At 43.1% G+C, this 22208-nt stretch overlaps 1 protein-coding gene across 2 annotated transcripts in view; it reads right to left on the reverse strand.

The window, feature by feature from the left end:
- Window positions 1-22208, reverse strand: part of CEP104 (centrosomal protein 104) — a 726468-nt gene that overhangs the window by 542785 nt on the left and 161475 nt on the right. For both annotated transcript variants that reach the window (XM_085608861.1, XM_085608862.1), the window contains exon 6: window positions 17614-17690. In XM_085608861.1, the coding sequence (XP_085464987.1) occupies window positions 17614-17690 (77 nt within the window). The remainder of the gene's footprint in view (window positions 1-17613; window positions 17691-22208) is intronic.

The raw sequence follows: 22208 nt of genomic DNA on the forward strand, positions 1-22208 counted from the left end.
GAAGTGTCTCGAATATCACGGACGTCGTGGGTGTTGGAACCGTCACCGTGATACCCAACTTTGCTGCCCCTCTCAACAGCACCTCTTGGAAAGAGACCAAATCGTCCACCGGAGACACCCTAGTCCCCGGCGAGTCCGACAGCGTCGGGGAAAAATCTCTGGTCGAGGATCGCGTATGCGACCCGGACCTGTGCCTCCTACGGCGTCGTCCTGAGTCCGAAGATGACCGTCCATGGCTCCGTGATCTTCTCCTCCTGAGAGAGCGGGAGCGCGACCTCTTCGGCTTCGGTCTGCCCGCCGGTCTAGCGGGCGTCGTGGCTTCGGAGTCCCCTGCGGCGGAGTCGGGTACCTCGGAAGGGAAACCGACCGCGGGGGAACCGCCGGCAGTCCCAATGGAGTGCGTGGCAACGACCGAGGTGGGGGCGGCGGAGGCAGTGGCCGCGGATGTGGAGGCGGTGGTGGTGGTGGTGGCGGCGGTGGTGTTGGCGGAGGTGGTGGAGGCGGAGTCGGAGGTGGAGGAGGCGGTGGCGTAGGCATCCGAGGAGGCGTATACACCACAGAGTACACCGATCCCGATGACTCTTTCTTCCTCGACGTCGATCTTCGCCTCGACGGCGACCTTCGCCTCGACGGCGACCTCCGCCTCGACGTCGACCTCTGTCTCGACAGCGACCTTCGCCTCGACGGTGATCTGCGCCTCGACGGCGATCTTCTTGACCTCGAGCGTCTCGACGTCGATCTTCTCTTCGACAGCGACGTCGACCGTCTCCTCTTCACCGACGGCGAACGGCGATCTCCCCCCGACGGCGAGCGCCGACGCCGGGTCTGATCTCGACGCCGACTGCTGGAAGCCGCCGTAGACGGCGTCGTCGCCGAAGACGCCGATGTAGTCGACGGCGGCCTATTCAGGTCCCTCGACGTCGACCGCCGACGCCGCTTCTCCCCAGAGCCCTGGGGAGAGGTCAGCCTGCCCTGGGGAGAGGGCGAACAGATGGTGGTCATCCTCCTCGACGCCGCCGTCGCCGTCGATGGGGAGTGGGAACGCTTACTGGTCTTCCTGCCCCTGGGGAGCCCCCCAGAGGCCTCAGTATGGGCCAAATCAGCCCCTCCAGACCCACCTGGTGCCTTCAGCCTTCTCTCCTCCAGGATTTGAAGACTGATTTTCATTCTGTCCCTCAGGGTCCTGGCAGAGAACGAGTGGCAAATATCACAGCCTTCAGGCACGTGGGACTGGGGAAGGCAACCTATACACACCTCGTGTGTATCAGTTTTAGCCTTCTTTCTACCACATTCCGGGCACTTGTCAAACAAGCCAGGCATGTTGACAGTACCAGCCACTAAGCACTTGAAAAAGTGACAAAAATTGACAAAAAACTACAATAAACCCTTGAAAAGGGGAGAGCTCAATGCTCCAGGGTCCTGCTAGCAGGAGCCGGAAAAAAGAACTGAAAGTAAATGGGACCTGCTGGGCATTCTGGGATACTGGGGAAAGTTCTGGAAACCTGGAAAGTTTTCTTAAAGGCACAGTATCCTGTTTTAAGCCACATAATGGCAGCCTATGGGGCTTGTCTGTCCACTCCTTCCTCTCTATCATTCCAGAGGCTTTTGCTGGTAGAGGCAAGGTTTTTTCCTATGTGGAGAAAAGCTGGACAGGCAGTGCTGTTTGTGGATGTTGGTGGAATTCTAGTTGAAGTACTGGACAGTGTAGCCTGTGGGTATAGGCTTCATTATCTGTCTTTAAATTAAATTCTCTCTTAAAGGTGTATGCAGGTCTGCATGATTTGTCACCTTTAGAGATTATTTTTTATTGCTCCGGGGTCCACGCACATGGGTGGGACTATTCACTAGATTATGACTATAACAGAGATCCCCTACTACAGAACATAGCTTGCCGACCTAAGCACTCACTGACAAAATGTGCATTTGATCTGCAGGTCACAGGTTTTAATCTTTACAGGGCCAATATATCCTTTATGCTTCAAAGGTGATGAAAAGATTCCTTTTATCCATACCTAATTTGAGCCAGTGCTGCAGGTGGGGTCCACGGGCACTCATTTCTGGGGACCATCACTTATTATTCTGCATAAGACTGACTCAGTAAGAGAGCGAAAACACAAAAACTGGAAAGATGGAGGAAGCGAAAGACAGATATACTGTGACAAAGGGAGAAATTAGGTTAAAAAAAGATGATGCAAAAGTGAGATAACAGGGCAAGGACGGTATGGCGATGGATGAAAGGAGCATGAAATTGAATCAAGACTACGAAGCCTTGATATTTAGCAACTCAGTCAAGGAGCAACACAGGCAGCAGGTTTCAGACATGTTCTGGGCACTCGCACTTATTATTTTCCAAACTAGGCCCTTTCTATTTTAATTGGTAGAAAAGGATGTTCTTTACAATGCTACAAAATCTCAAAATTCAGATATCGAAAAAAGCTATAATAGCTATCTTCATTATATTGTGACTTCATTACTTAAATCTTGAGTAGTCACACCAGTAGGCTCCCATTAAAAAGCCACTTTCTGTTACCCCGAACCCTCCTGGATCCAATGTCCTCAGAATTCTATTGTTACGTTGTCTGGAAACTGCAAAGTCATTGGACTCTGGAACTCATGATGGTTTCTGAGAGCTCACAAACTCTAAACCACATTAGGTAATCTTATATCAAGATCATGGAAAATTGTTATAATCAGTGAAGCTTCACTATATGTACATAGTTTAGGACTCAAATACTAAAGCATGGTTTAGATGGTACTAGGGGGCGCACAACCATAATGGCCGCTCCTCTGTGAGGCTCCGGTAGCTCGCCCTCATAATCCTACATTTCTCCTCTTCAAACCGGAAGAAAACTGCCCACAACGTCTGCTACTAGCGTGGCAAGGTGCCCTCCCGCTTCAATGTCGGATTCCGCCTCCTCAGACACCAGGTATCCTCCATAGAACGGACTCTTGGCTGCAGCGAGGGACGGGCGTGAGGCTGCCGGGTGCCCCCTGCGGCTCTTGCAGCCAACCAAGCTCCCGGCCTCACACATGGCGCTGGGCCACGGTCCTGGGGAGCCAGCTAGCGCCAGTGCACAGGAGCTGCTCACTCCGCGCTCTTCAACGGACCCACAGCCCATCGGGGCAAACCCCACACCATCAGCTCCCTGATATCTCGGCAGTTATATCATGGAAGCTTCGGGGACGACTACATCGCGTGGCTCGCCCGGACGTCCACGGTGAGTGCGTGCGGCAACCACATTCCCATATCACGGCCTGGACACGGACTCGAACCCTCACCAATATCTGCCCTTCGCCCACCCGACCAAGAGCGCTATTCATCACCAAACACTATCAGAAGAAGCGGACACGCTGCTGCTCCAGCCCCATTTGAGTTCTGTGCAGCGCTGTGAGGAGCCGTCGCCTGCGACCTACGTCCGTGGTGGGGAGATACCACCCTTCCTATCTTCAGACTCCCAGGGCAATCTGCAACAAAGTTTCTGCTCCTCCAACACCAAGGCCCAATGAACATTATAGGAGCCTGCGCTGTTGTCGGAGGCCGCAAGCTGTCCCAGGCACTGCTCCTCTTAACCACCCCGGTGGCGCTTAAGTTGTCCCGCGACAAGAATCCAGAGTATCCCACTGGTGGTGGCCCACGCCTGACGCTTAACACACTACCTAATGTACAGACCTTTTGTCCCACTCATGCTGTGACGCTGTGCTCGCTTTAGTCCGGCATCACCTGCTAAAAGTCTGGACATAACAACCAGCTGCCTCCTACTACTTCCATTCTTCATGCGGTTTGGGTGGCGCATTCTCTGGACCAGGTCCTGGGGCCCTCTTTTGATTACTATACAGCGTGGCTTAGACAGAGTGCAGACGGCACTCTAGGGCGCAAGGCCCACTCAACCTCCACATGCCAACATGGGAAAGCCAGAGGGCAGGCAATCCAAGCTTGTTTTTGATGCGAAGAAGACAGTTACTCGTTCATGCACGGAGGAATTAGCTCAAAACGCTGAGGACTCTTCCCAAGCACAATCTTCCACTTCTGATGATGAGGTAAAAACATTGCTACTGGCAATGCAGCAGAGTCTCTCGTCTTGTCAGGCAAGATGGACACGATGAACAGTTGCTTTGACTTCCTGGTGCTGAAGGTGGATAAGCATGATGAGCATATCAAAGAGGCAGAAAGGAGGATTTCAGACACGGAAGACACTACGTCCCAACTACATCAACAAATGACGCAAATGGACAAGCTCCTGAAAGTAATAGCCTCCAATAACGAAGACTTGGAAGCTAGAAGTCGCAGGAATAACATACGCGTCATAGGCATTTAGGAAACCACAAACACTGGGCGTATGGAAGACTACATTGAACGCCTCCTGCGCGATACCTTTGGAGCAGACGCCTTCTCCCCTCTCCTGACTGTGGAGCGTGCACACCGGTCTCTTGGCCATCGCCCTCCTCCGGGCAGCACACCACATCCTATAGTCGCACGGCTCCTTAACTATCGCAAAGAGATACCACACTCCGGATGGCACGCGAGAAGAAAACATTGACATATGAAGGCATGGAATTTACAATCTATCTCGACTTTACTGTGGCGGTACAGGAGGCTCGCCGTGAGTTCCGCACAGTGAAACAGAAGCTCCATCAGGCACACATTGACTTTGCACTCCTGTATCCGGCGCGCCTCAGGGTCACTCACCAAGGCAAGCAAAGCATATTTGTGAACCCACAGCAAGTTGAAGAGTTCCTCTGACGCATCAACCGTCAGTCACCTCGCCGGAATTCCGATGGTCATTCCTCCATTTCACATTCTCCTGAGGCCGGTGGCCCCTCGTAGCAGTGGAAACAGCCGGAACAGTCCAAAGATCAAAGTCCTTCCAAACATAGGCTGTCACTCTGCTACCCTACGTTTCTTCGCCCCGTAAGCAACGGGACAATTCCGTAATCCCATCAGCAGCTTGATCTACAATCTACGACAACAGCTAAGTGTACCTAGCACCCTTGGTGCATCTTCTTGTCACACAGTGGGAAGCTTATATGACCTTGACATATGTACTTATTCTCCATGGCATAGTGCTGAGCACCCTCCCACTGTTTCTCCCTGTGTTCCCCTGCTGCTACTGCGGCAGGTTGTGGGCACTGGGGATATGGGAGGTACCTGTGGCCCACCAGCGGTCCCCCTCATATGGGTGATCCCCCAAAAGACTCTCTTCTAAGTTGGTCTTGGTTGACCGGAATTGATCAGTTTGGGTGTTGTTGGGCTCAGGGAGGGAAATGTAATTCCGGCACAATTGGAGTGCTGTTGTGGGAGGGATGGGGGGGGGCAAAGAGCTTGTTTTCATGTTCATTGTTAACTATATAGCTGCCTCACAACAAACAGACGTATGGTATTATATTGCTTCTTAATATGAAGAGAACATATAGGAAACCATGCTAAAAAAGTGGACTAACTATTCATGCAACCATTGACAAACCCAAACCGATATATATCAGTTAAAATACAAAATTTATTATCATATTTTTCCAATTTAACAAAAGTAGAAAACAATTAATAGGGGAAAATCATTTTGTGTTGTACAATGAGAATAGTCTGAATATTTGTGACAATGATTGTCTCTGGATATAATTATATAAAGATAATTTGTGTATACACAAAATTCAGCTATATGTACATCAACATAATGTCAATAACCATTTATATAGACATCGAAAACGGAAAGGACAGAGGGGGGAGGGGAAAAAAGACATATTCATATGACTTTCACGGCTAATGGTAAATTCTATGTGCGTTTCGGCCTTGTGCCTTCATCAGGTAGCCATGGGGTTATACAATCTGAAAAATAAAAACGGGGAAAGAGAAAAAAGAATAAAACACACGGGTACAGTTGTGTGTGGGATGTTAGTTGGTAGTCCTACTTATAAACACTTTGTACATATTACATATCTAAAACCATTTTACTATGTATTTACAAATTAACAATTTACATATGTCACAGGTAGAAAAAGGGGAAACAAAGGGGGTGGGGAAAAGAGATGTAGAATTTTCAAAGTGAAAAGATGGTAGCAAACAAAAAACTATAAATATAACATTGGACATACCACATAGAGCTTCAGTGATAGAGATGAGTAAAAAAGGTGTATGGCTGTTCATTCACGAATGGTAAAGTGAATTGGAAGAAGTGTATAGACACCATACAGTGTATAAACATGCATTAATAAATGTGCATATATCCACATTGAAAGGTGCTGACCAGATCTCAAAGATAAAAGTCAAATGATTACCTGTAGAGGTGGGACTCTATATATATTCATATTTTAATAGGAGCCAGAAATAGAGTTGCAGCTGAAATGATGCACCGATTCTATAAAGGAACACCTGTCCAAAGGGTAAAGTGACTGATATGTAGTTATAATTAAATAATGTGATATAGTAATCGATTAACAGGAAGTCTACTAACCTTTCCAAGGCTAAGTCAGTCTTGGAGGAGTACTCTGTGTTTTAAAATATATATGTTCTTCCTGTAATAATAATGATAACACACATTTTTTTGTGTGTTGATCAGAATGTGTAACAAAGCTTCCTTATGATAAAAACAAAGTCTATTGAGTTAGAGATAAGCCTAATTATAGTAATTGTGAACTATGTTCAAACACCTAAAGCAACGTCCGCCGAGGCTATGCTATCCTGTATTGAGGACAGACTACTAATAATAAGTGAATGACGGAGCTAGAGAACAAAAGTCTCCAACAAATGACATGTGGAGTGCTAGCGAGGGTTATAATCCCCAGATCAATACAACCGGTCTGCGATCTACATGAGAGGCTTTTTATCAATTCGACAATTAAATAATGGCGGCACTCGATAACATAACATACCTGAGATTAGATAAATACTGCAAAACGCGGTGACTACATGGAAGACCGCTTCTGAAAACTGTAGCTCAGCCGAGCTGCGTGGACGAAAGCCTTTGTCGACTTGCGATAAATGCTGTATATAGAGGGTACAGACTGCGACCTTCGAGTCCCGTTCCAAAGAAATAGCAAGAAAGAATCCCGGTCTTGCACGGAATTTGAATCGCACCCTGCCAGATTGCGCAGGTGCGGTACATAACCCGGAAGTGTGTCAGCAGAATGAGTCTTGATAAATAGAGACGGCAGCAAGCGCCATCTTAAAAGGGTCATTGTAGCGTCTCTCTATCCAAAAAGTCGATAGAGACAACCGGTAATCCGACTTGACAGAAACGTGAAGACTTACTTGTGAAGGACATCTTGATTAATAATATATAACACAGTTTAACAGACATATGTTTGTGAAAAGAAAGGTATTATTGTGAAATAAAATCAAAAATCAATCAATTACAGATTTATATTAACTAAATCCATACAGTAACGAATTTAAATCAATGAATACAGATGAAAACTATTTCATTTTGCTACTCATAAAGGAGAACAAAAACAGATATTAAAGTAGTTGGTAATTTGGAAACTAGAACTCCTAGTTGCATTTAAGATATGCCAATTCGAATTAATGATATGGCGGATCTTCTCATTCAGGGTTGAGTGACGAGTGACAAACACTAACCGATCGTTCTGTTTAGGCTCTTTAGGTGTAAGCAAGTGTTGTCGATCATAGTATCGTGCTCTTTTGTAGGAGTCACCTACTAGTCTGCTGGGATAGCCTCTATTTATGAACTTTGATTTCATTTCAATGGCCCTATTGTCATAATCAGTCAAGTTAGTGCAGTTCCTGCGTAATCGCAAGAAATGGCCAAAAGGTATGCTTGTTTTCTGTGATTTAGGATGATAGCTATTAAAATGTAGCAGTGTATTGCATGCTATCCCAGCAGACTCGTACGTGACTCCTACAAAAGAGCACGATACTATGATCGACAACACTTGGGACAGAACTGTGCAAATACCAAAACCTTTATATGCACATCTGAAAAATAAAAACTTAAAAGACTTGATCACACGGTCACGTATGACGACTTCAGCAAAAGAACTTAGACAAAGTACACTTGATGGAACCACCCCTTTGGTAGGTAATTATAAGTGCTTGTCATGCTTGGCATGTCAATTTGCCATAGAGACTAAAAAACACATTATAAATGGAATGAACATAGGTCTCCAATCTCTAATGAATTGTAAAACAACCAACATAGAACATGTCCGTGTAAACAGACATATGTAGAGGAAACTTCCCGCACTATGGCTACATGTCTCTCTGAACACAGGTCAGCCATTAGGACCAAAAAAATCAATGCTCCTTTAGTCCAACACTATATGGAACTGAACCATACTACAAAAGACATTCAATGGCTCATTCTTGAGAAAATCCATATGACCGGCCCAGTTGGGACAGAAATCCGAAAACGCAGAGAAGTGTTTTGGATTTTTACCCTTGATAAGATAGGATTGAATAGTGAAATTCCCTGGAGCCAAGCAATAAGATACAACAATACATAGATGATTATTGGAGTTCTAGTTTCCATATTACCAACTACTTTAATATCTGTTTTTGTTCTCCTTTATGAGTAGCAAAATGAAATAGTTTTCATCTGTATTCATTGATTTAAATTCGTTACTGTATGGATTTAGTTAATATGAATCTGTAATTGATTGATTTTTAATATTCATTACTTTTAAAATGTTATTTCACATTAATACATTCCTTTTCACAAACATACGTCTGTTAAACTGTGTTATATATTTTTAATCAAGACTTTCTTCCCAAGTGAGTCTTCACGTTTCTGTCAAGTCTGATTACCTGTTGTCTCTAGCGACTTTTTGGATAGAGAGATGCTATAATGACCCATTTAAGATGGCGCTTGCTGCCGTCTCTATTTATCAAGACTGATTCTGCTGACACACTTCCGGGTTATGTACCGCACCTGCGCAATCAGGCAGGGTGCGATTCAAATTCCGTGCGAGACCGGGATTCTTTCTTGCCATTTCTTTGGAACGGGCTTGAAGGTCGCAGTCTGCAACCTCTATATACAGCATTTATCGCAAGCAGACAAAGGCTTTCGTCCACGCAGCTCGGCTGAGCTACAGTTTTCAGAAGCAGTAGACGTACAGACTTCCATGTAGTCACCGCGTTGTACAGTATTCATCTAATCTCAGGTATGTTATGTTATCGAGTGCCCCCATTATTTAATTGTCGAATTGATAAAAAGCCTCTCATGTAGATCGTAGACCGGTTGTATTGATCTGGGGATTATCACACTCGCTAGCACTCCACATGTTGGAGACTTTTGTTCTCTAGCTCCGTCATTCACTTATTATTAGTAGTCTATCCTCAATACGGGATAGCATAGACTCGGCGGACGTTGCTTTAGGTGTTTGAACATAGTTCACAATTACTATAAATAGGCTTATCTCTAACTCAATAGCCTTTGTTTTTATCATTAGGAAGCTTTGTTACACATTCTGATCAACACACAAAAAGTTTTGCATTCTCATTATTATTACAGGAAGAACATATATATTTTAAAACACAGAGTACTCCTCCAAGACTGATCTTAGACTTGGAAGGGTAAGTAGACTTCCTGTTAATCGATTATTATATCACATTATTTAATTATAACTATATATCAGTCACTGTACCCTTTGGACAGGTGTTCCTTTATAGAATTGGTGCATCATTTCAGCTGCAATTCTATTTCTGGCTCCTATTAAAATATGAATATATATCTCTATCTATATAAATATATATATAAATATATATATATATATCTCTATCTATATAAATATATATATATATATATATATATATATATATATTACCTACTGGCGGTCGCCAGTAGGTAGTTATAGTTAGGACCACGTTTCCATAGGAAATCCGCAACATTCTATTTTGAATAACTTTGGCGCTGGTCGACGAATCCTCGCGAATTTTTCAAAATAGGTGGGGCGCTACGCTCCGCTCCTACCCTGAAAGTCTCGGGGGGATTCGTCAAGCGGGGGCTGAGATAAAAGGGGGGTCCCAAAACGCGTTTTTCCCATGCATTCTTCCATAGGACCTTTAGACAGGGCTACAGCCCGAACGGCTGAACAGAATTTAATGAAATTTGGCAGAGAGGTAGTCCCCAGGTCAAGGAAGTGCCTTTTGTAGGTTTGGTGTAAATCTGTTCAGTAGATTCTGAGAAAATAGCCTTTAAATCAATATATATATCTGTGGCAGCTTACGGTGCGCTTACCGTGCGCTTACCGTAAGCTTACCGTACGCGTACGGTGGCGTGAGCGAGCGCGATTCTGATTGGCTTTTAGATCTTAGTAAACATTCGAATCGGTCGAAACCAGGAAGCGGCGGCCGCCATTTTCTCTCTCGCTTCCTGAGTTGGGCAGCAAAAAAGAAACCCAAAAATGTGTAAAGAGGCAGTTTAATGAGATCCTAACCACCCAGCATTGATACAGGGGTCCCCAAACCACCCCCAAGCCCAAAAAAAAAAAATTTTTTTTTTTCGGAAAATCGCCGATTACGCTTACCGTACGTGCACGGTAAAAAAAATTTTTTAAAAAAAAAATATCCACATTCTCCCCACCCCGTGTCCAAATGGTGCCCGAAGGGCACCATTTGTGCATGGCTTATTATAGGTAAGAAGTTATTAAAGAATACATTTCACAAAGATGAGCCAAATATGTACCCCATGTGCGCACGGTGCGCGAAGCGCATCGTGTGTACATGGCCATCCCGCTTAACGTGGGCACGCGGTGACCACTGTGCGTGCACGGCACTAACTGCGTAAAGTGGGCGCGCGGTGCGCAAAGCGCACCGCGTGCTCACTGTGCGCGCACGGTGCGCGAAGCGCACCGTGCGCGCACGGAACGAACTGCGTTAACTGGGCGCGCACGCCACGAATGGCGTAACGTAACTTGGCATTGAAAAAACCTTGCAAATTCACTGAAAAAACCATAGGTTTCACACATGTTATAGTTAGCTGGACATTTTACTGATAAAAAACCAATGAAATTCCCCCGTTATAGTTACTGCAGGCAACTGTAACTCACGCGGCCGCAATCTTCTGCTGATGACATATGTGTCTTTATGAAAAAAAAATATTTGTAATATATGTAAAGCAAAAATTTAATGGAAGAAGACATGGGCAAATAAGTGTCTAAATACAGTATTAGCATCAGCAGAGGATTGCGGTCGCGTGAGTTATAGTTGCCTGCAGTAACTATAACGGGGGAATTTCATTGGTTTTTTATCAGTAAAATGTCCAGCTAACTATAACATGTGTGAAACCTATGGTTTTTTCAGTGAATATATATATATATATATATATATATATATATATATATATATATATATATATATATATATATATATATATATATATATATATATATATATATATATATATATATATATATATATATATATAGTCCCCCCTCTACAGGTAATCATTTGACTTTTATCTTTGAGATTTGGTCAGCACCTTTTAATGTGGGATATATGCACATTTATTAATGCACGTTTATACACTGTATGATGTCTATACACTTCTTTCGATTCACTTTACCATTAGTGAATGATTAGCCACACACCTTTTTACTCATCTCGATCACTGAAGCTCTATGTGGTATGTCCAATGTTATATTTATATTTTTATATTTTTTTGTTTCTGGTTGTGCCCTTCTTGCAGCGGATATTACTCTTGTGTTCTCCAATTCGTACCTTTATTTGTCTCGTGGTCATGCCAACATATTCCATACCGCATGGGCAGGTGATGAGATATATCACGTTCTTGCTGTTGCAGTTCGTGAACTTGCGTTGTTCCCATGACGTACCATTTGAAAAAATGAGCTGGGTACTCTTTTTTGTGAGAGAGCACGTACTGCACGTGCCACATGGGTGATGCCCTCTGATGGGTGGCAACAGGCTACACGTATTTTGATGTGTTGGAAGAAGACGTGGTCTGGTGTGAACCAAGATATCCCTTAAGTTGCGGCCGCGTTTGTGGGAGAACATTGGTTTACTCACTTCCGTATCCAATGCACGCAGTCTAGTCTTCTTTTCAACCCTGACCCGGAAGCACTTCTATACACCGCGCCGCCACCAGCTGAAACCTTTTTCCGAGCTAATCACGAGCGTTATAAACACTCCTCCCGCCCTGGTTCCATTACACAGCGGAACCGCGGGAGGGACAGACTCGTAGCTGAGATTTTCAGCCAGGGCACGTAAGTACGGAGCCATAGCTCCGGTTTGCAGACAGCTCCGGTTTGCAGACTTCGCCCGGCACTTCTGTCAACAGAGGTAACAACGTGACCCCTTGTTTTATTTTCTCTCTCCATTAGAATTGAGGCTCCATTACGATCCTACCCGTTCTAGGTTCATGAGGCAGTATCCTCATTTACATATAAGTATGTCTTTCGTTTTTCAACCACTTTTCTCACTTGGAATACTATTAACTTTTCACGATTAGGCATAGAGTGTGTGTTTTTTGTTCTGTAGTGTCTTGTACTGTCCTTCCTTTTACAGGTCACTGCACCCCTTCCAGATAACGCTAATATTACAGCTGAAGCACGCAATCTAAGTCACATTGCGTAGTTTTTATGTTTTTCTATATTTACAGGTACTACGATCTCCTACTAAGGAACTTTATTCAGTATTCCTTTTTTTCCTTGTTTTGCAGATTCACATACATACGATTAGGTATTGTATATACGTGCACCATTTATTGCATCTGTTTCACTTTTGTATATTACTAAGCACACGCTCCTATTTGGGAGGGATCTTTTTGTCCTGTCCTGATGAAGATGCTCCGCATCGAAACATGTTGAACCACAAGGAGTAACCACACATTACGTAGGCAAACTCCGCACTTTTGTTTTTAATAGCTCCAGCCCTCTTGGGACTAATTAAAGTTTTTTTCAGTCTCCTTGGGCCAGTTGCTTTTTAACACACATATATTCACAACTACAATAGACCCTCCCTTTACACCACACATAGTACTTCATCAAAAGTGCTCCCACGTAGTCGTAGGTCGCAGCACGCCCCGTCCCGCAGCGGGACGGGAAGACCCCTATGATGAAGCATGACACCATGGGCCATTCTTGGTGTGTGAGGGGTATTTAAACAACACTGAGTGTGCCCTAACACATTTAGGGACACTCACTTACCATTATCCCCCCCTTTTTTTCAGTTTCCCCAGTACCTTCTTTTCAAGGTGGATCCTTTTGTTTATAACTGATACGATCCATCACCGCAGAGTTTTCTCAAGAACCCCCCACCTTTGCTCCCTTACATCTGCTGCTACGCGCTGCTTCGCCAAGGTACCTGGTCTCCACGCTTTACCACACTATACGCACACAACAGGTGGAGCCTGGGTTAGGACATAACAGACAACCAATGAACATACTGCTGCGTTCAAACAGAACAAATAGCTGCCAGTGCTAGGCTACGCATTACACATTATAAATTCCTGCAACGCCTATATTATACCCCTGCTAAAATGTTCAGATTTAATTTGAAAACTACAGATAGTTGTGCGAGATGCGGCAGCCCAGGGGCTGACTTTTTACACCTGGCCTGGCATTGCCCACGAGTGAGTGAATACTGGCCCCAAATTTTCGATGCCTTAGACCAGATGGTTTCCATTACTTTAGAACGCACGCCTTTAACAGTATTGTTAGGTTACACTAAACTTATTCCCAAGTCATGTCGCAAATATCTCGCCATTGCATTATTGTTAGCTAAGCGTAGAGTGGCTTGCAGATGGGGTAGGAGGTAGGCGCCAAAGTTCAAGAAGTAGCTTGATGACTTGATCTATTGCCAAGAACAATTGACTCTGTATGCTGAAACGTTGCCACGTGCTTCGCAGCCAAGAAATATATGGAGTCCCCTACAGGGCTACCTTCTCGCACGCTCAACAGAATCCCCGTCTGACATGCCGGAGGCATTGGCGCAGTAAAGGTCCTTACCTTTCAGAATTGTGTTACATGTTAGACACTCACGCCGAATTTACTGCTTGATATGTGCATTATTGTTATAATGAATCCACTGTGATGTGCGTTATAGCCCACTATCCATTTGTGATTATGTTGAGGATTCTGCGGCGATGCCATGTTCCCCTGTGAGTTTCTGTAACTAGCTCAGTGACTGGTGCTTTGTTTGCCAAATAGGTGCCTTAACTAGATATGTAAACAGCAGTCAGTACGCCAGTATGCGGTACCAAGTTCACGTTCCAGCTAAATGTACTGCATATTGTGTACTCCCCGGTGTGAAGATGCCATTGCTTCTATTTTTATTCTGCCATGTCTGATGACTGTTGCTAAGAACTGTTTTGTGATCTTCCTGTATTATAACAATAACATTTTTTTTTTTAAATGGTTTAGATGGTACTAGCTTACAAACTCTGTTAAAGCACAAGGCCCTGCTACAGAGGCCAAAGATACTCTTGTTTTTATTTTCTAAAGGAAGAAAGGTTGTATAATCTTTGTCTGGGTTTTAACCTGTGAATGGCAGGAGCTGCTTATGAATCGGCTGATTAGCATAAATACATGTATCTTAGCATTAGGAGGATAAGTAACGAATGTAATCAGTTTAATTAAACAATTGTGAGGAAGTCTTTGCACCTCTAGACAGCCTAAAACAAGTATTCAGATTGGTTGAAAACATGAGGGATTACAAGATTTGCTCTAGCCCATTAGACACGATGATCCTAATCTCTTCAAAGTGCAGAACATGCCATCTGTTCATTGGGAAAAATCAGTTATGTGCAAGGAAACCAACTACACACTGTCCTGTAGCAAACTTTGCGAACATTAATAGCCAACTTAACTGACATTATAAGCATCACAGTTTTAAAAGCAGTTTTTGAGCTATGTCTGCTAGTGGAGCTGGAATGAGGTGAGTGTTCTGTGAAGGATTGCAGTGATAGAAGGTGTAGGCTCGTCCAGTAAACAGTTTGGGACAAGGGAGTATGTTTTTGTTGTGTCGCGAACAACACCTATTAACACTGGGAATTGGCGATAGCGGAAGATGCCAGTTTTTGGTGCTTGAAATACTATCAAAGCTGATCAGACATCATAGTTATGCAAGGGGTCTTTCAAAACCTAACAATTCGCCCACTTGCACGAGTTCTGAGTATAAGATTCAAACAGTTCAAGCAAAGCTAAATGAGGACTTTTGACAAAACAAGTGTAGGAAAAGCAACTTCAGCTCTAGTACCGGTACAAAACAACAATCCGTAAATTATTATTTAAAAAAAAAATACTTTTTGTTGATTTTCACATGATTTGTATATTATATCAATGTCTGGTGTTTTGTGACATATATACAGTTGCAGGACCAGATTGAAATATCACATATATGCAAACTCTCCCCAACCCTCTTAGCTGCTCATATGGTAATGCTATAAACATCCTTACCACCGTAAGTTGTCATACCAAATAAGTATGTGGTGTAGCTGTCTCTCCCCGCACTGGAGTTCCGCACATACAACTCTGTTTTCCTTATCCCTTGGCCGTGGGCCTACTGTCCCACAATAGCCCAACATTACTGTCCATTTACAATTTTTCCCATTCGTGTCACATACACAATGTGGTTTCCCCTGTGTCTCATTGGCAGTTGCAACTTTGGCAACCATCTCACTCTGGAGATCCAACAACATCTGCCAACATGCTACTAAATCATCCTCTAAGCGCTCATCGTGTCTCACATGTTTCATTCTGGCTTCCTACGCTACTGTCCATTTGGACATATCACGCCACCACGCAGTATACCTGGGAGGGTGTGCCCCCATCCATTTGATAGCAATACGTTGTTTAGCCAGTACCAAGCTCAGCATCAGGAACTTGCAGCTAAGTTTCTTTTTCGGCGGGCCAGGGACCAGACCCATCCGTATCGCCTGTGGGTTGTACAGAACCTCCCATTCCGTTGCCACATTTAAACTTCAAGACTTCTCCCCAGTAAGAAGCTATTAGGAGGCAACTCCAAACAATATACTCACAGTCCGCTGCAGGGGCCCCACATTGCAGACATTTGACAGATCGTGACAGTAAATGCCATGCAGGGTTTTGGGCAAGAGATACGCTTGGTGTGTGAAGTTATATTGTATCAGGTTAAAGCGTGCATTAGAGCTCATAGTACACACACCCATATGCACTTTTTCCAACTCTCGCGTAAGGAGGACCTCACCCAACATCTCTTCCCACTTTCAATGCATCTTAGGTACCATTTTTGGCAGATCCTCACTAACTGCCCGGTACAAATGCGATATTAATCTACGCCTGCCAGACAATGTTAACAGACTGGTCAGCGTTCATGAGGGTAGTGATTCTTCTGGAAAACAAGGTTGAATCTCATGGCCTGTAGCTGATATCTTGGTGTACTGTAAATATTGCCCTGGTACTAACGTGAATGAATCCATTGCATCTTTACACATGATAAACTGGCCACCTACATATAGATTACTAAGGACATCGCAACCTCAGTCCTGCCACCTCTGCACAGACATCGCCTCAGCTATGGCCGCAAATAGTTTCAATGCCCTGATCGACATATAGCGCGGGATGGAGCATCCTCAAGACTGTCTGCTCCCATGTTCGGCTCACCTGTCTAATCAGGAATGGCATAGTCACCGGTACAGGTCTACCACACGTAAGCAGCTTAGGAAGTGTGTGGTCCCATGAGATCCTTTCAGGAGCCTCTTCTCCCAATTGTCCCCCTCATCCAGCCAGTGGATCACATGTTGGAGGTGGGTCACAAAGTAATAAAGTTCCAACCCTACCTGTTTCAAAGTCTGCTTCCGCATGGCACGGCCTATTAACTTCCTTTTAATGGCTGACAGGAGGTCCATGATCAAACTGTCTAACTTTGAAGTATCTCCTGGGGATCTCATAAAATATGCCCTGCAGAATGTATAAACACCGCAGAAGTACCACCAACTTAATTACCTGAAGTCAGATTTAGAAAATACGGGCACTTATTTAAAGAGTTTCAAAAGTGCAAACTCATGATACGGAGTGTCTTAGAAGTACATGATTTGGCAAAAAAGCCAATGTAGCCTTTCATAAACAGAAAAAAGAGTAACATTTATTTGGTTAGCAGGAACACAGGTTATTTACAGTGCATAAAAACAGACGTTTGATACAGAGCTGTATATAACAATTGAGTTTTTCTGATTAGCAATATTATCTATAGCGTGCACTTACAGATAGCTGCTGTACTTTATTTCTACATGTTTGACCATCAAAGGTAGAAGTGCGAACACTTTCGGCAGGTTTCTTTTCTCTCCATCTATCCACATCATTAATTAGCTCTATTCTATTAGGGAGGATGCAAACTGGGTTGGTGATTCTCGGCTCATGCCCTGGAAGGTACCCAGGTCGTTTTTGAAAGAGAATAGGATCCTATTAATTCTACAAAGCAAACCTGTTTCTACAGACATCACTTGCATTTTTTGAACTACGTTTCATTTAGTCCATCTTGCATTCTATTTCTTTCATACATGGTTGATGAAGAGAAATTTACATCATGGTGCCTCAAAAGATGCTGTATAGCCAATTTCTATAGTCTTGTTATGTTAATGGTGCACAGCTGCATCTAAAATGAAGGAGTGTTGATATCTGAATTAAAAGGTTCAAGAAATCATACAACATTATATCCTTCAGTCTTACCCAACGTAGGTTCCATCCAAAGCAGGGTCATCAGGGCTACTTCCAAGATATTGATCAATAAGCGTGTCTCTTGTTGGCTAGTAGAAAAAAAAGACTGTTCAATGATAGGCAATGAGGGAGATAATACATGGGTAAAAATACAATTAATGTGACCTGCGTCAGTGAAAAGTTTGAAATCACAGAGGTAGTGTTTAAACATCCAAGTATAGGATGCACGTTTGTGACACAATTACAGAGTGCAGCACCAGTCTATCAGCCTCATATCAGAGATGGGCAAACCTGAGCTATTTAGATGTAGACAGACCAAGAAATTTACTGTGCAGAAAGTGGAACAAATGTAATGGGTAAGTGTGGTCTGAGGGAATTGAAGGCAGAGGAAAACCTACATATACATAGGACGTTTTTAGCAATGCTTTAGGTTGTACTTTTGTTTTATTTACTATGTTTAATCTGTAATTCCAATTGTCATATTGGCTACATGGCTGCATTTGGCCAGCTAGCTCCTTGTGTCAGGAAAAAGATTAGTGGCGCACATAAAAATGACAGCAAAGATGTAACAATAAAACCAGCAGTGAAAAAGGTGTCGTTTTTCAAACTTTGTGTATGGTAATGTCAATTCACCTAGAACCCTCACATCTACATTCTCTCAATTAAAGGTTATTTCCTCTGACTATATGATAGCTCTATATGTCCTTCATAATGTGTGATTTACTGGCATTTGCATTCAATCACTTAGCGCAGTGACAGCTGCAGCAAATAATTTCAAACGTGGCAAGCCAATTAGAATGTGAGAGTCTACAATTGTGTTGAGGGTCCTTGGGTACAGAAATAAACAAAGTCTAAAAATATTTCATTGGTCAAAGGATAAGCATTTCTAATTTATTATCCTTAAAACACTCTCAACTAGGGAAACACAGCTAAATCATAGGCTAAAAAGGCAAGATTCCAATATGTTTACCAATCCAAAGTCTAGATAACTCCCCCATGGACGAGAGAGCAGAGTTTAACTTGGGGGGAAAAGGATTTACTGCGGAAGACAACTGGTTAGAAGAGATCTAAGACATTGTTAACGATAATGACAACAATAAAGAAACATAATCTGGGTATTCTGCTGCTGAACCGGATATAGTAGGACCGCTGGGAATAGGCAGAAGCAGCAAGAACTATCCATTGCTCATTATTCAGCACTCTGCATTAATGCAAGAACCCAAGACAAGTGATAAAAAGTGTGCTGAAAGGGGTAATCGCATTACTCCAAGAACACCAATTGGATCGTATAGACATATCCAATACTGATGATGCTCATAGGGACAAAATTAGTCAGGACCCAGCAAAAGAATCAGACCTTCGAATGCAGGTCATAAATAGGGGAACAAAATATCTGTTGCAGGTCATTCTTTCAGAAAATAAAGATCTTAAATCAAGAAAAACAATAACATTTACAATCTCATTAGGCAATCAGATACAAAGATTGGAGAAAAAAGAATAAGGGGAGAAAAAAAAAATCGATGGCTTACCTAATCAAGTATTCTATTTTCAAAAAAGTGTATCGGGCTGTGAGGACTCTCATAATAATATAGCAAAACAAACAAAAAAGATTCCTATGAGATTTGATTGATAAAACATCAAGAAGAGCACAATAACAGATCAAGAACATCCAATTTTAGATTTGTCAGAATTCCTGAACAGAAATCATCACCAATAAAGGTTATAAAACACCTTATCTGTGCCCTAGTGTTGCCAGGGTCTAAAGAAGACTTAACGATAACCAGAGCCCATTGAGTACTATTTTCTAGTAAGGAAAATTGCACACATCCAAGAAGACTACTAGTAGACTTTGGGGATTTTAGACTAAAGGAAAAAATTCTATCGATTGCTTTACGGTAAAAATAATTTAAATTACCAAATTAATCAATGTTTCAATTTTTTTCTGAAAGGTCATACAAGACATCAAAAATAAGGACGCTTAAGGTGATGATCTCTCTTTCCAGACCAAAAGGGATGCAGGCAGATCTGCTCCAGCTTGCTAGACTAAAGGTGCTTGTAAAATGAACATTTGACATTGTTATGGACAATGAGGTAGCCAAGCATGTCTTTCTGACAATTCAAGGAAAATACAAGAGAACAAACTCAAAGATCAACTCTAGGTCCAAATCATTGAACTATCATATAAAGCCAACATTTTGTTTCTGATTGGGAAAGGCAAGAAGAATGGAAGGAAGGTGGGAAGGGGGAAGGGGGAAGAAGAAGAAAGGGGTGGATTAATTTATGGCCTAAAGTTCAAAAAACAACAAGCATTTGCAATGCAATAGGTCTCGCATTAGGAAAGTTTGAGCTTTTTGTATTGTAAATTGACTAATTTTTTATTTATGTGTTGGTATTGAAAATATTGAAATTACTAGCTTCCTCATGTACAATGTCAATTGTTTTAACTGTTGCAAATGTGACACCTATAGTATTTGTAATGCAATATGTGTTGTATTTACGTGACTTAGATGTATTGATATTACAAATAACAATGGCTTTTAATTTTTGCAAATAATTAATACTTAAATAAAAGTTAATGTAAATTATAATGGCAATCGTTTAAACTTTTGTTAATAACTCTTGTGAAGATTAGGTTTAGTGTATTTAATTGCGCCTAAAATCCAAGAACAGAAGTTAAATATAATCATTTTTTTTGTGCCATTTGTAATAAAGCCTAAATATTGAGAGAACATATTAGAGCCAGTTGTTGTTGAATGGTTGTACAGATTGATACTGTGGTGGCGGTGAGTGATGTTGTGGTGGTGTCGAGTGACGTTGTGGTGGTGTCGAGTGATGCTGTGGCGTTAATTGATGGTAGCGCATAGTGATGCAGTGGTGCCCTTGAGTGGTGCTGCTAAGTGATGCTGTGGTGATGCAATAGATAGATAGAGTGCAATAGTCCGATAGATAGATAGAATAGATAGAATAGATAGATAGAATAGATAGATAGAATAGATAGATTAGATTCGATAGATTCGATAGATTCGATAGATTAGATTAGATTAGATTAGATTAGATAGATAGATAGATAGATAGATAGATAGATAGATAGATAGATAGATAGATAGATAGATAGATAGAGTGTAATTATGTAGAATATAATTATGTGGCACTGAGTGGTTTTGTGTGGAGTGTATGTTGATTTTAGTGGCGTGTAATTATGTGGCATTGAGTGTTATTTTGAGAGTATCTTGCATTGTTTGCATTGTAATTAATTGGCATTGAGTGTTATTTGGAGTGCATGTGGCATTGAGTGTAGTGTAATTATGTGGTGTAATTATGTGGCGCTGAGTGGTATTTGGAGTGTCTGTTGTATTGAGTGCATTGTAGTTATGTGGCATGTAATTATGTGGCTCTGAGTGGCATTCGGAGTGTATGTTGCCTTGCCTTGTATTTCTATGGTTCCTTAAACCCTTAGAGGCAATTCTTTTATTTTAACTAAAAGGATGGTAGTTAAATGGTGTTTACGGCAGGATGGTCGATAAATGGTGGCTACGGAGAAGCTGTGTGCTGAAAGGCAAAGAGAACACGGGCATGAAAGTGAAAGCGAGGATGAAAATGGAATGAGTGTGGCAGGATGGTCGTTAAATGGTGGCTACGGAGAAGCTATGTGCTGAAAGGCAAAGAGAACACGGGCATGAAAGTGAAAGCGAGGATGAAAATGGAATGAGTGTGGCAGGATGTTAGTTAAATGGTGGTTACGGAGAAGATGAGTGCTGAAAGGCAAAGAGAACACGGGCCAAAGCTGGAAGAAAACACGAGATGCGAGAGGCATGTGTGTGTGGCAAACACTGGTGGGGCTCAGAGCATTCTGTTGCTGCCTTGATGCCTGTGTGTGTGAGCAGTGGGGCTGTGTGTGTGAAGTGCCTAAAGTTGCAAGAAAACATATGGTTATTTAAATCCTTAGACGCAGAATTAATGGAGCTAATGTTATCGACCTTAGAAGGATGAAAATGGAATGAGCGCAGCATATGTTAACTTTGTAAGCGCAGAAAGCGTGCAGGGCAAACTTATTGTTTTGGTTGTTTGAGACTCAGATCTGGGCAAAGCTGCAAGAAAACACGGAGGGGGGAGGGCGGGCTGTGTGCTGAAAGGCAAAGAGAACACGGGCATGAAAGTGAAATCGATGGATGGCAATGCATCCGAGAGACTAGCCCTGTGGTGGGGGATGGACAGTTGTGAGAGGCGCCATGAGGAAACAATCTCTCGGCATGCTGTGGCAGGGGCGGGGGGAGCGCATTCAGGCGGGGGAGCGGACCCTTTGAAGTATGATGCCGAGGCTGTGGCTACACGTGCACGCGCCAGTGGGCTGAAGCGCTTCCCCAAACGGATTGCATGGCGGCACGATGCACGTGATTGTGCGTGTGCTCGCCATGCAATCCACGTTTGGGAGCACTTTGAAATGCCCCTCTTACTAGAGTCTCGCATAGCAATTGCATAAACGCAATAGCTAGGCGAGACCTAAAAAAGGGGGGTGCGTCCATCATCCTCATGGAACATGACAATGCACCATAAATGGGATAAGAGGAGTCTTTGGTGAGAGCTGCGTGGGGACTCACTAGGGTCAA

This window comes from Triturus cristatus, chromosome 1_2, assembly GCF_964204655.1.
Source record: "Triturus cristatus chromosome 1_2, aTriCri1.1, whole genome shotgun sequence".
Classification (NCBI taxonomy): Eukaryota; Metazoa; Chordata; class Amphibia; order Caudata; family Salamandridae; genus Triturus; species Triturus cristatus.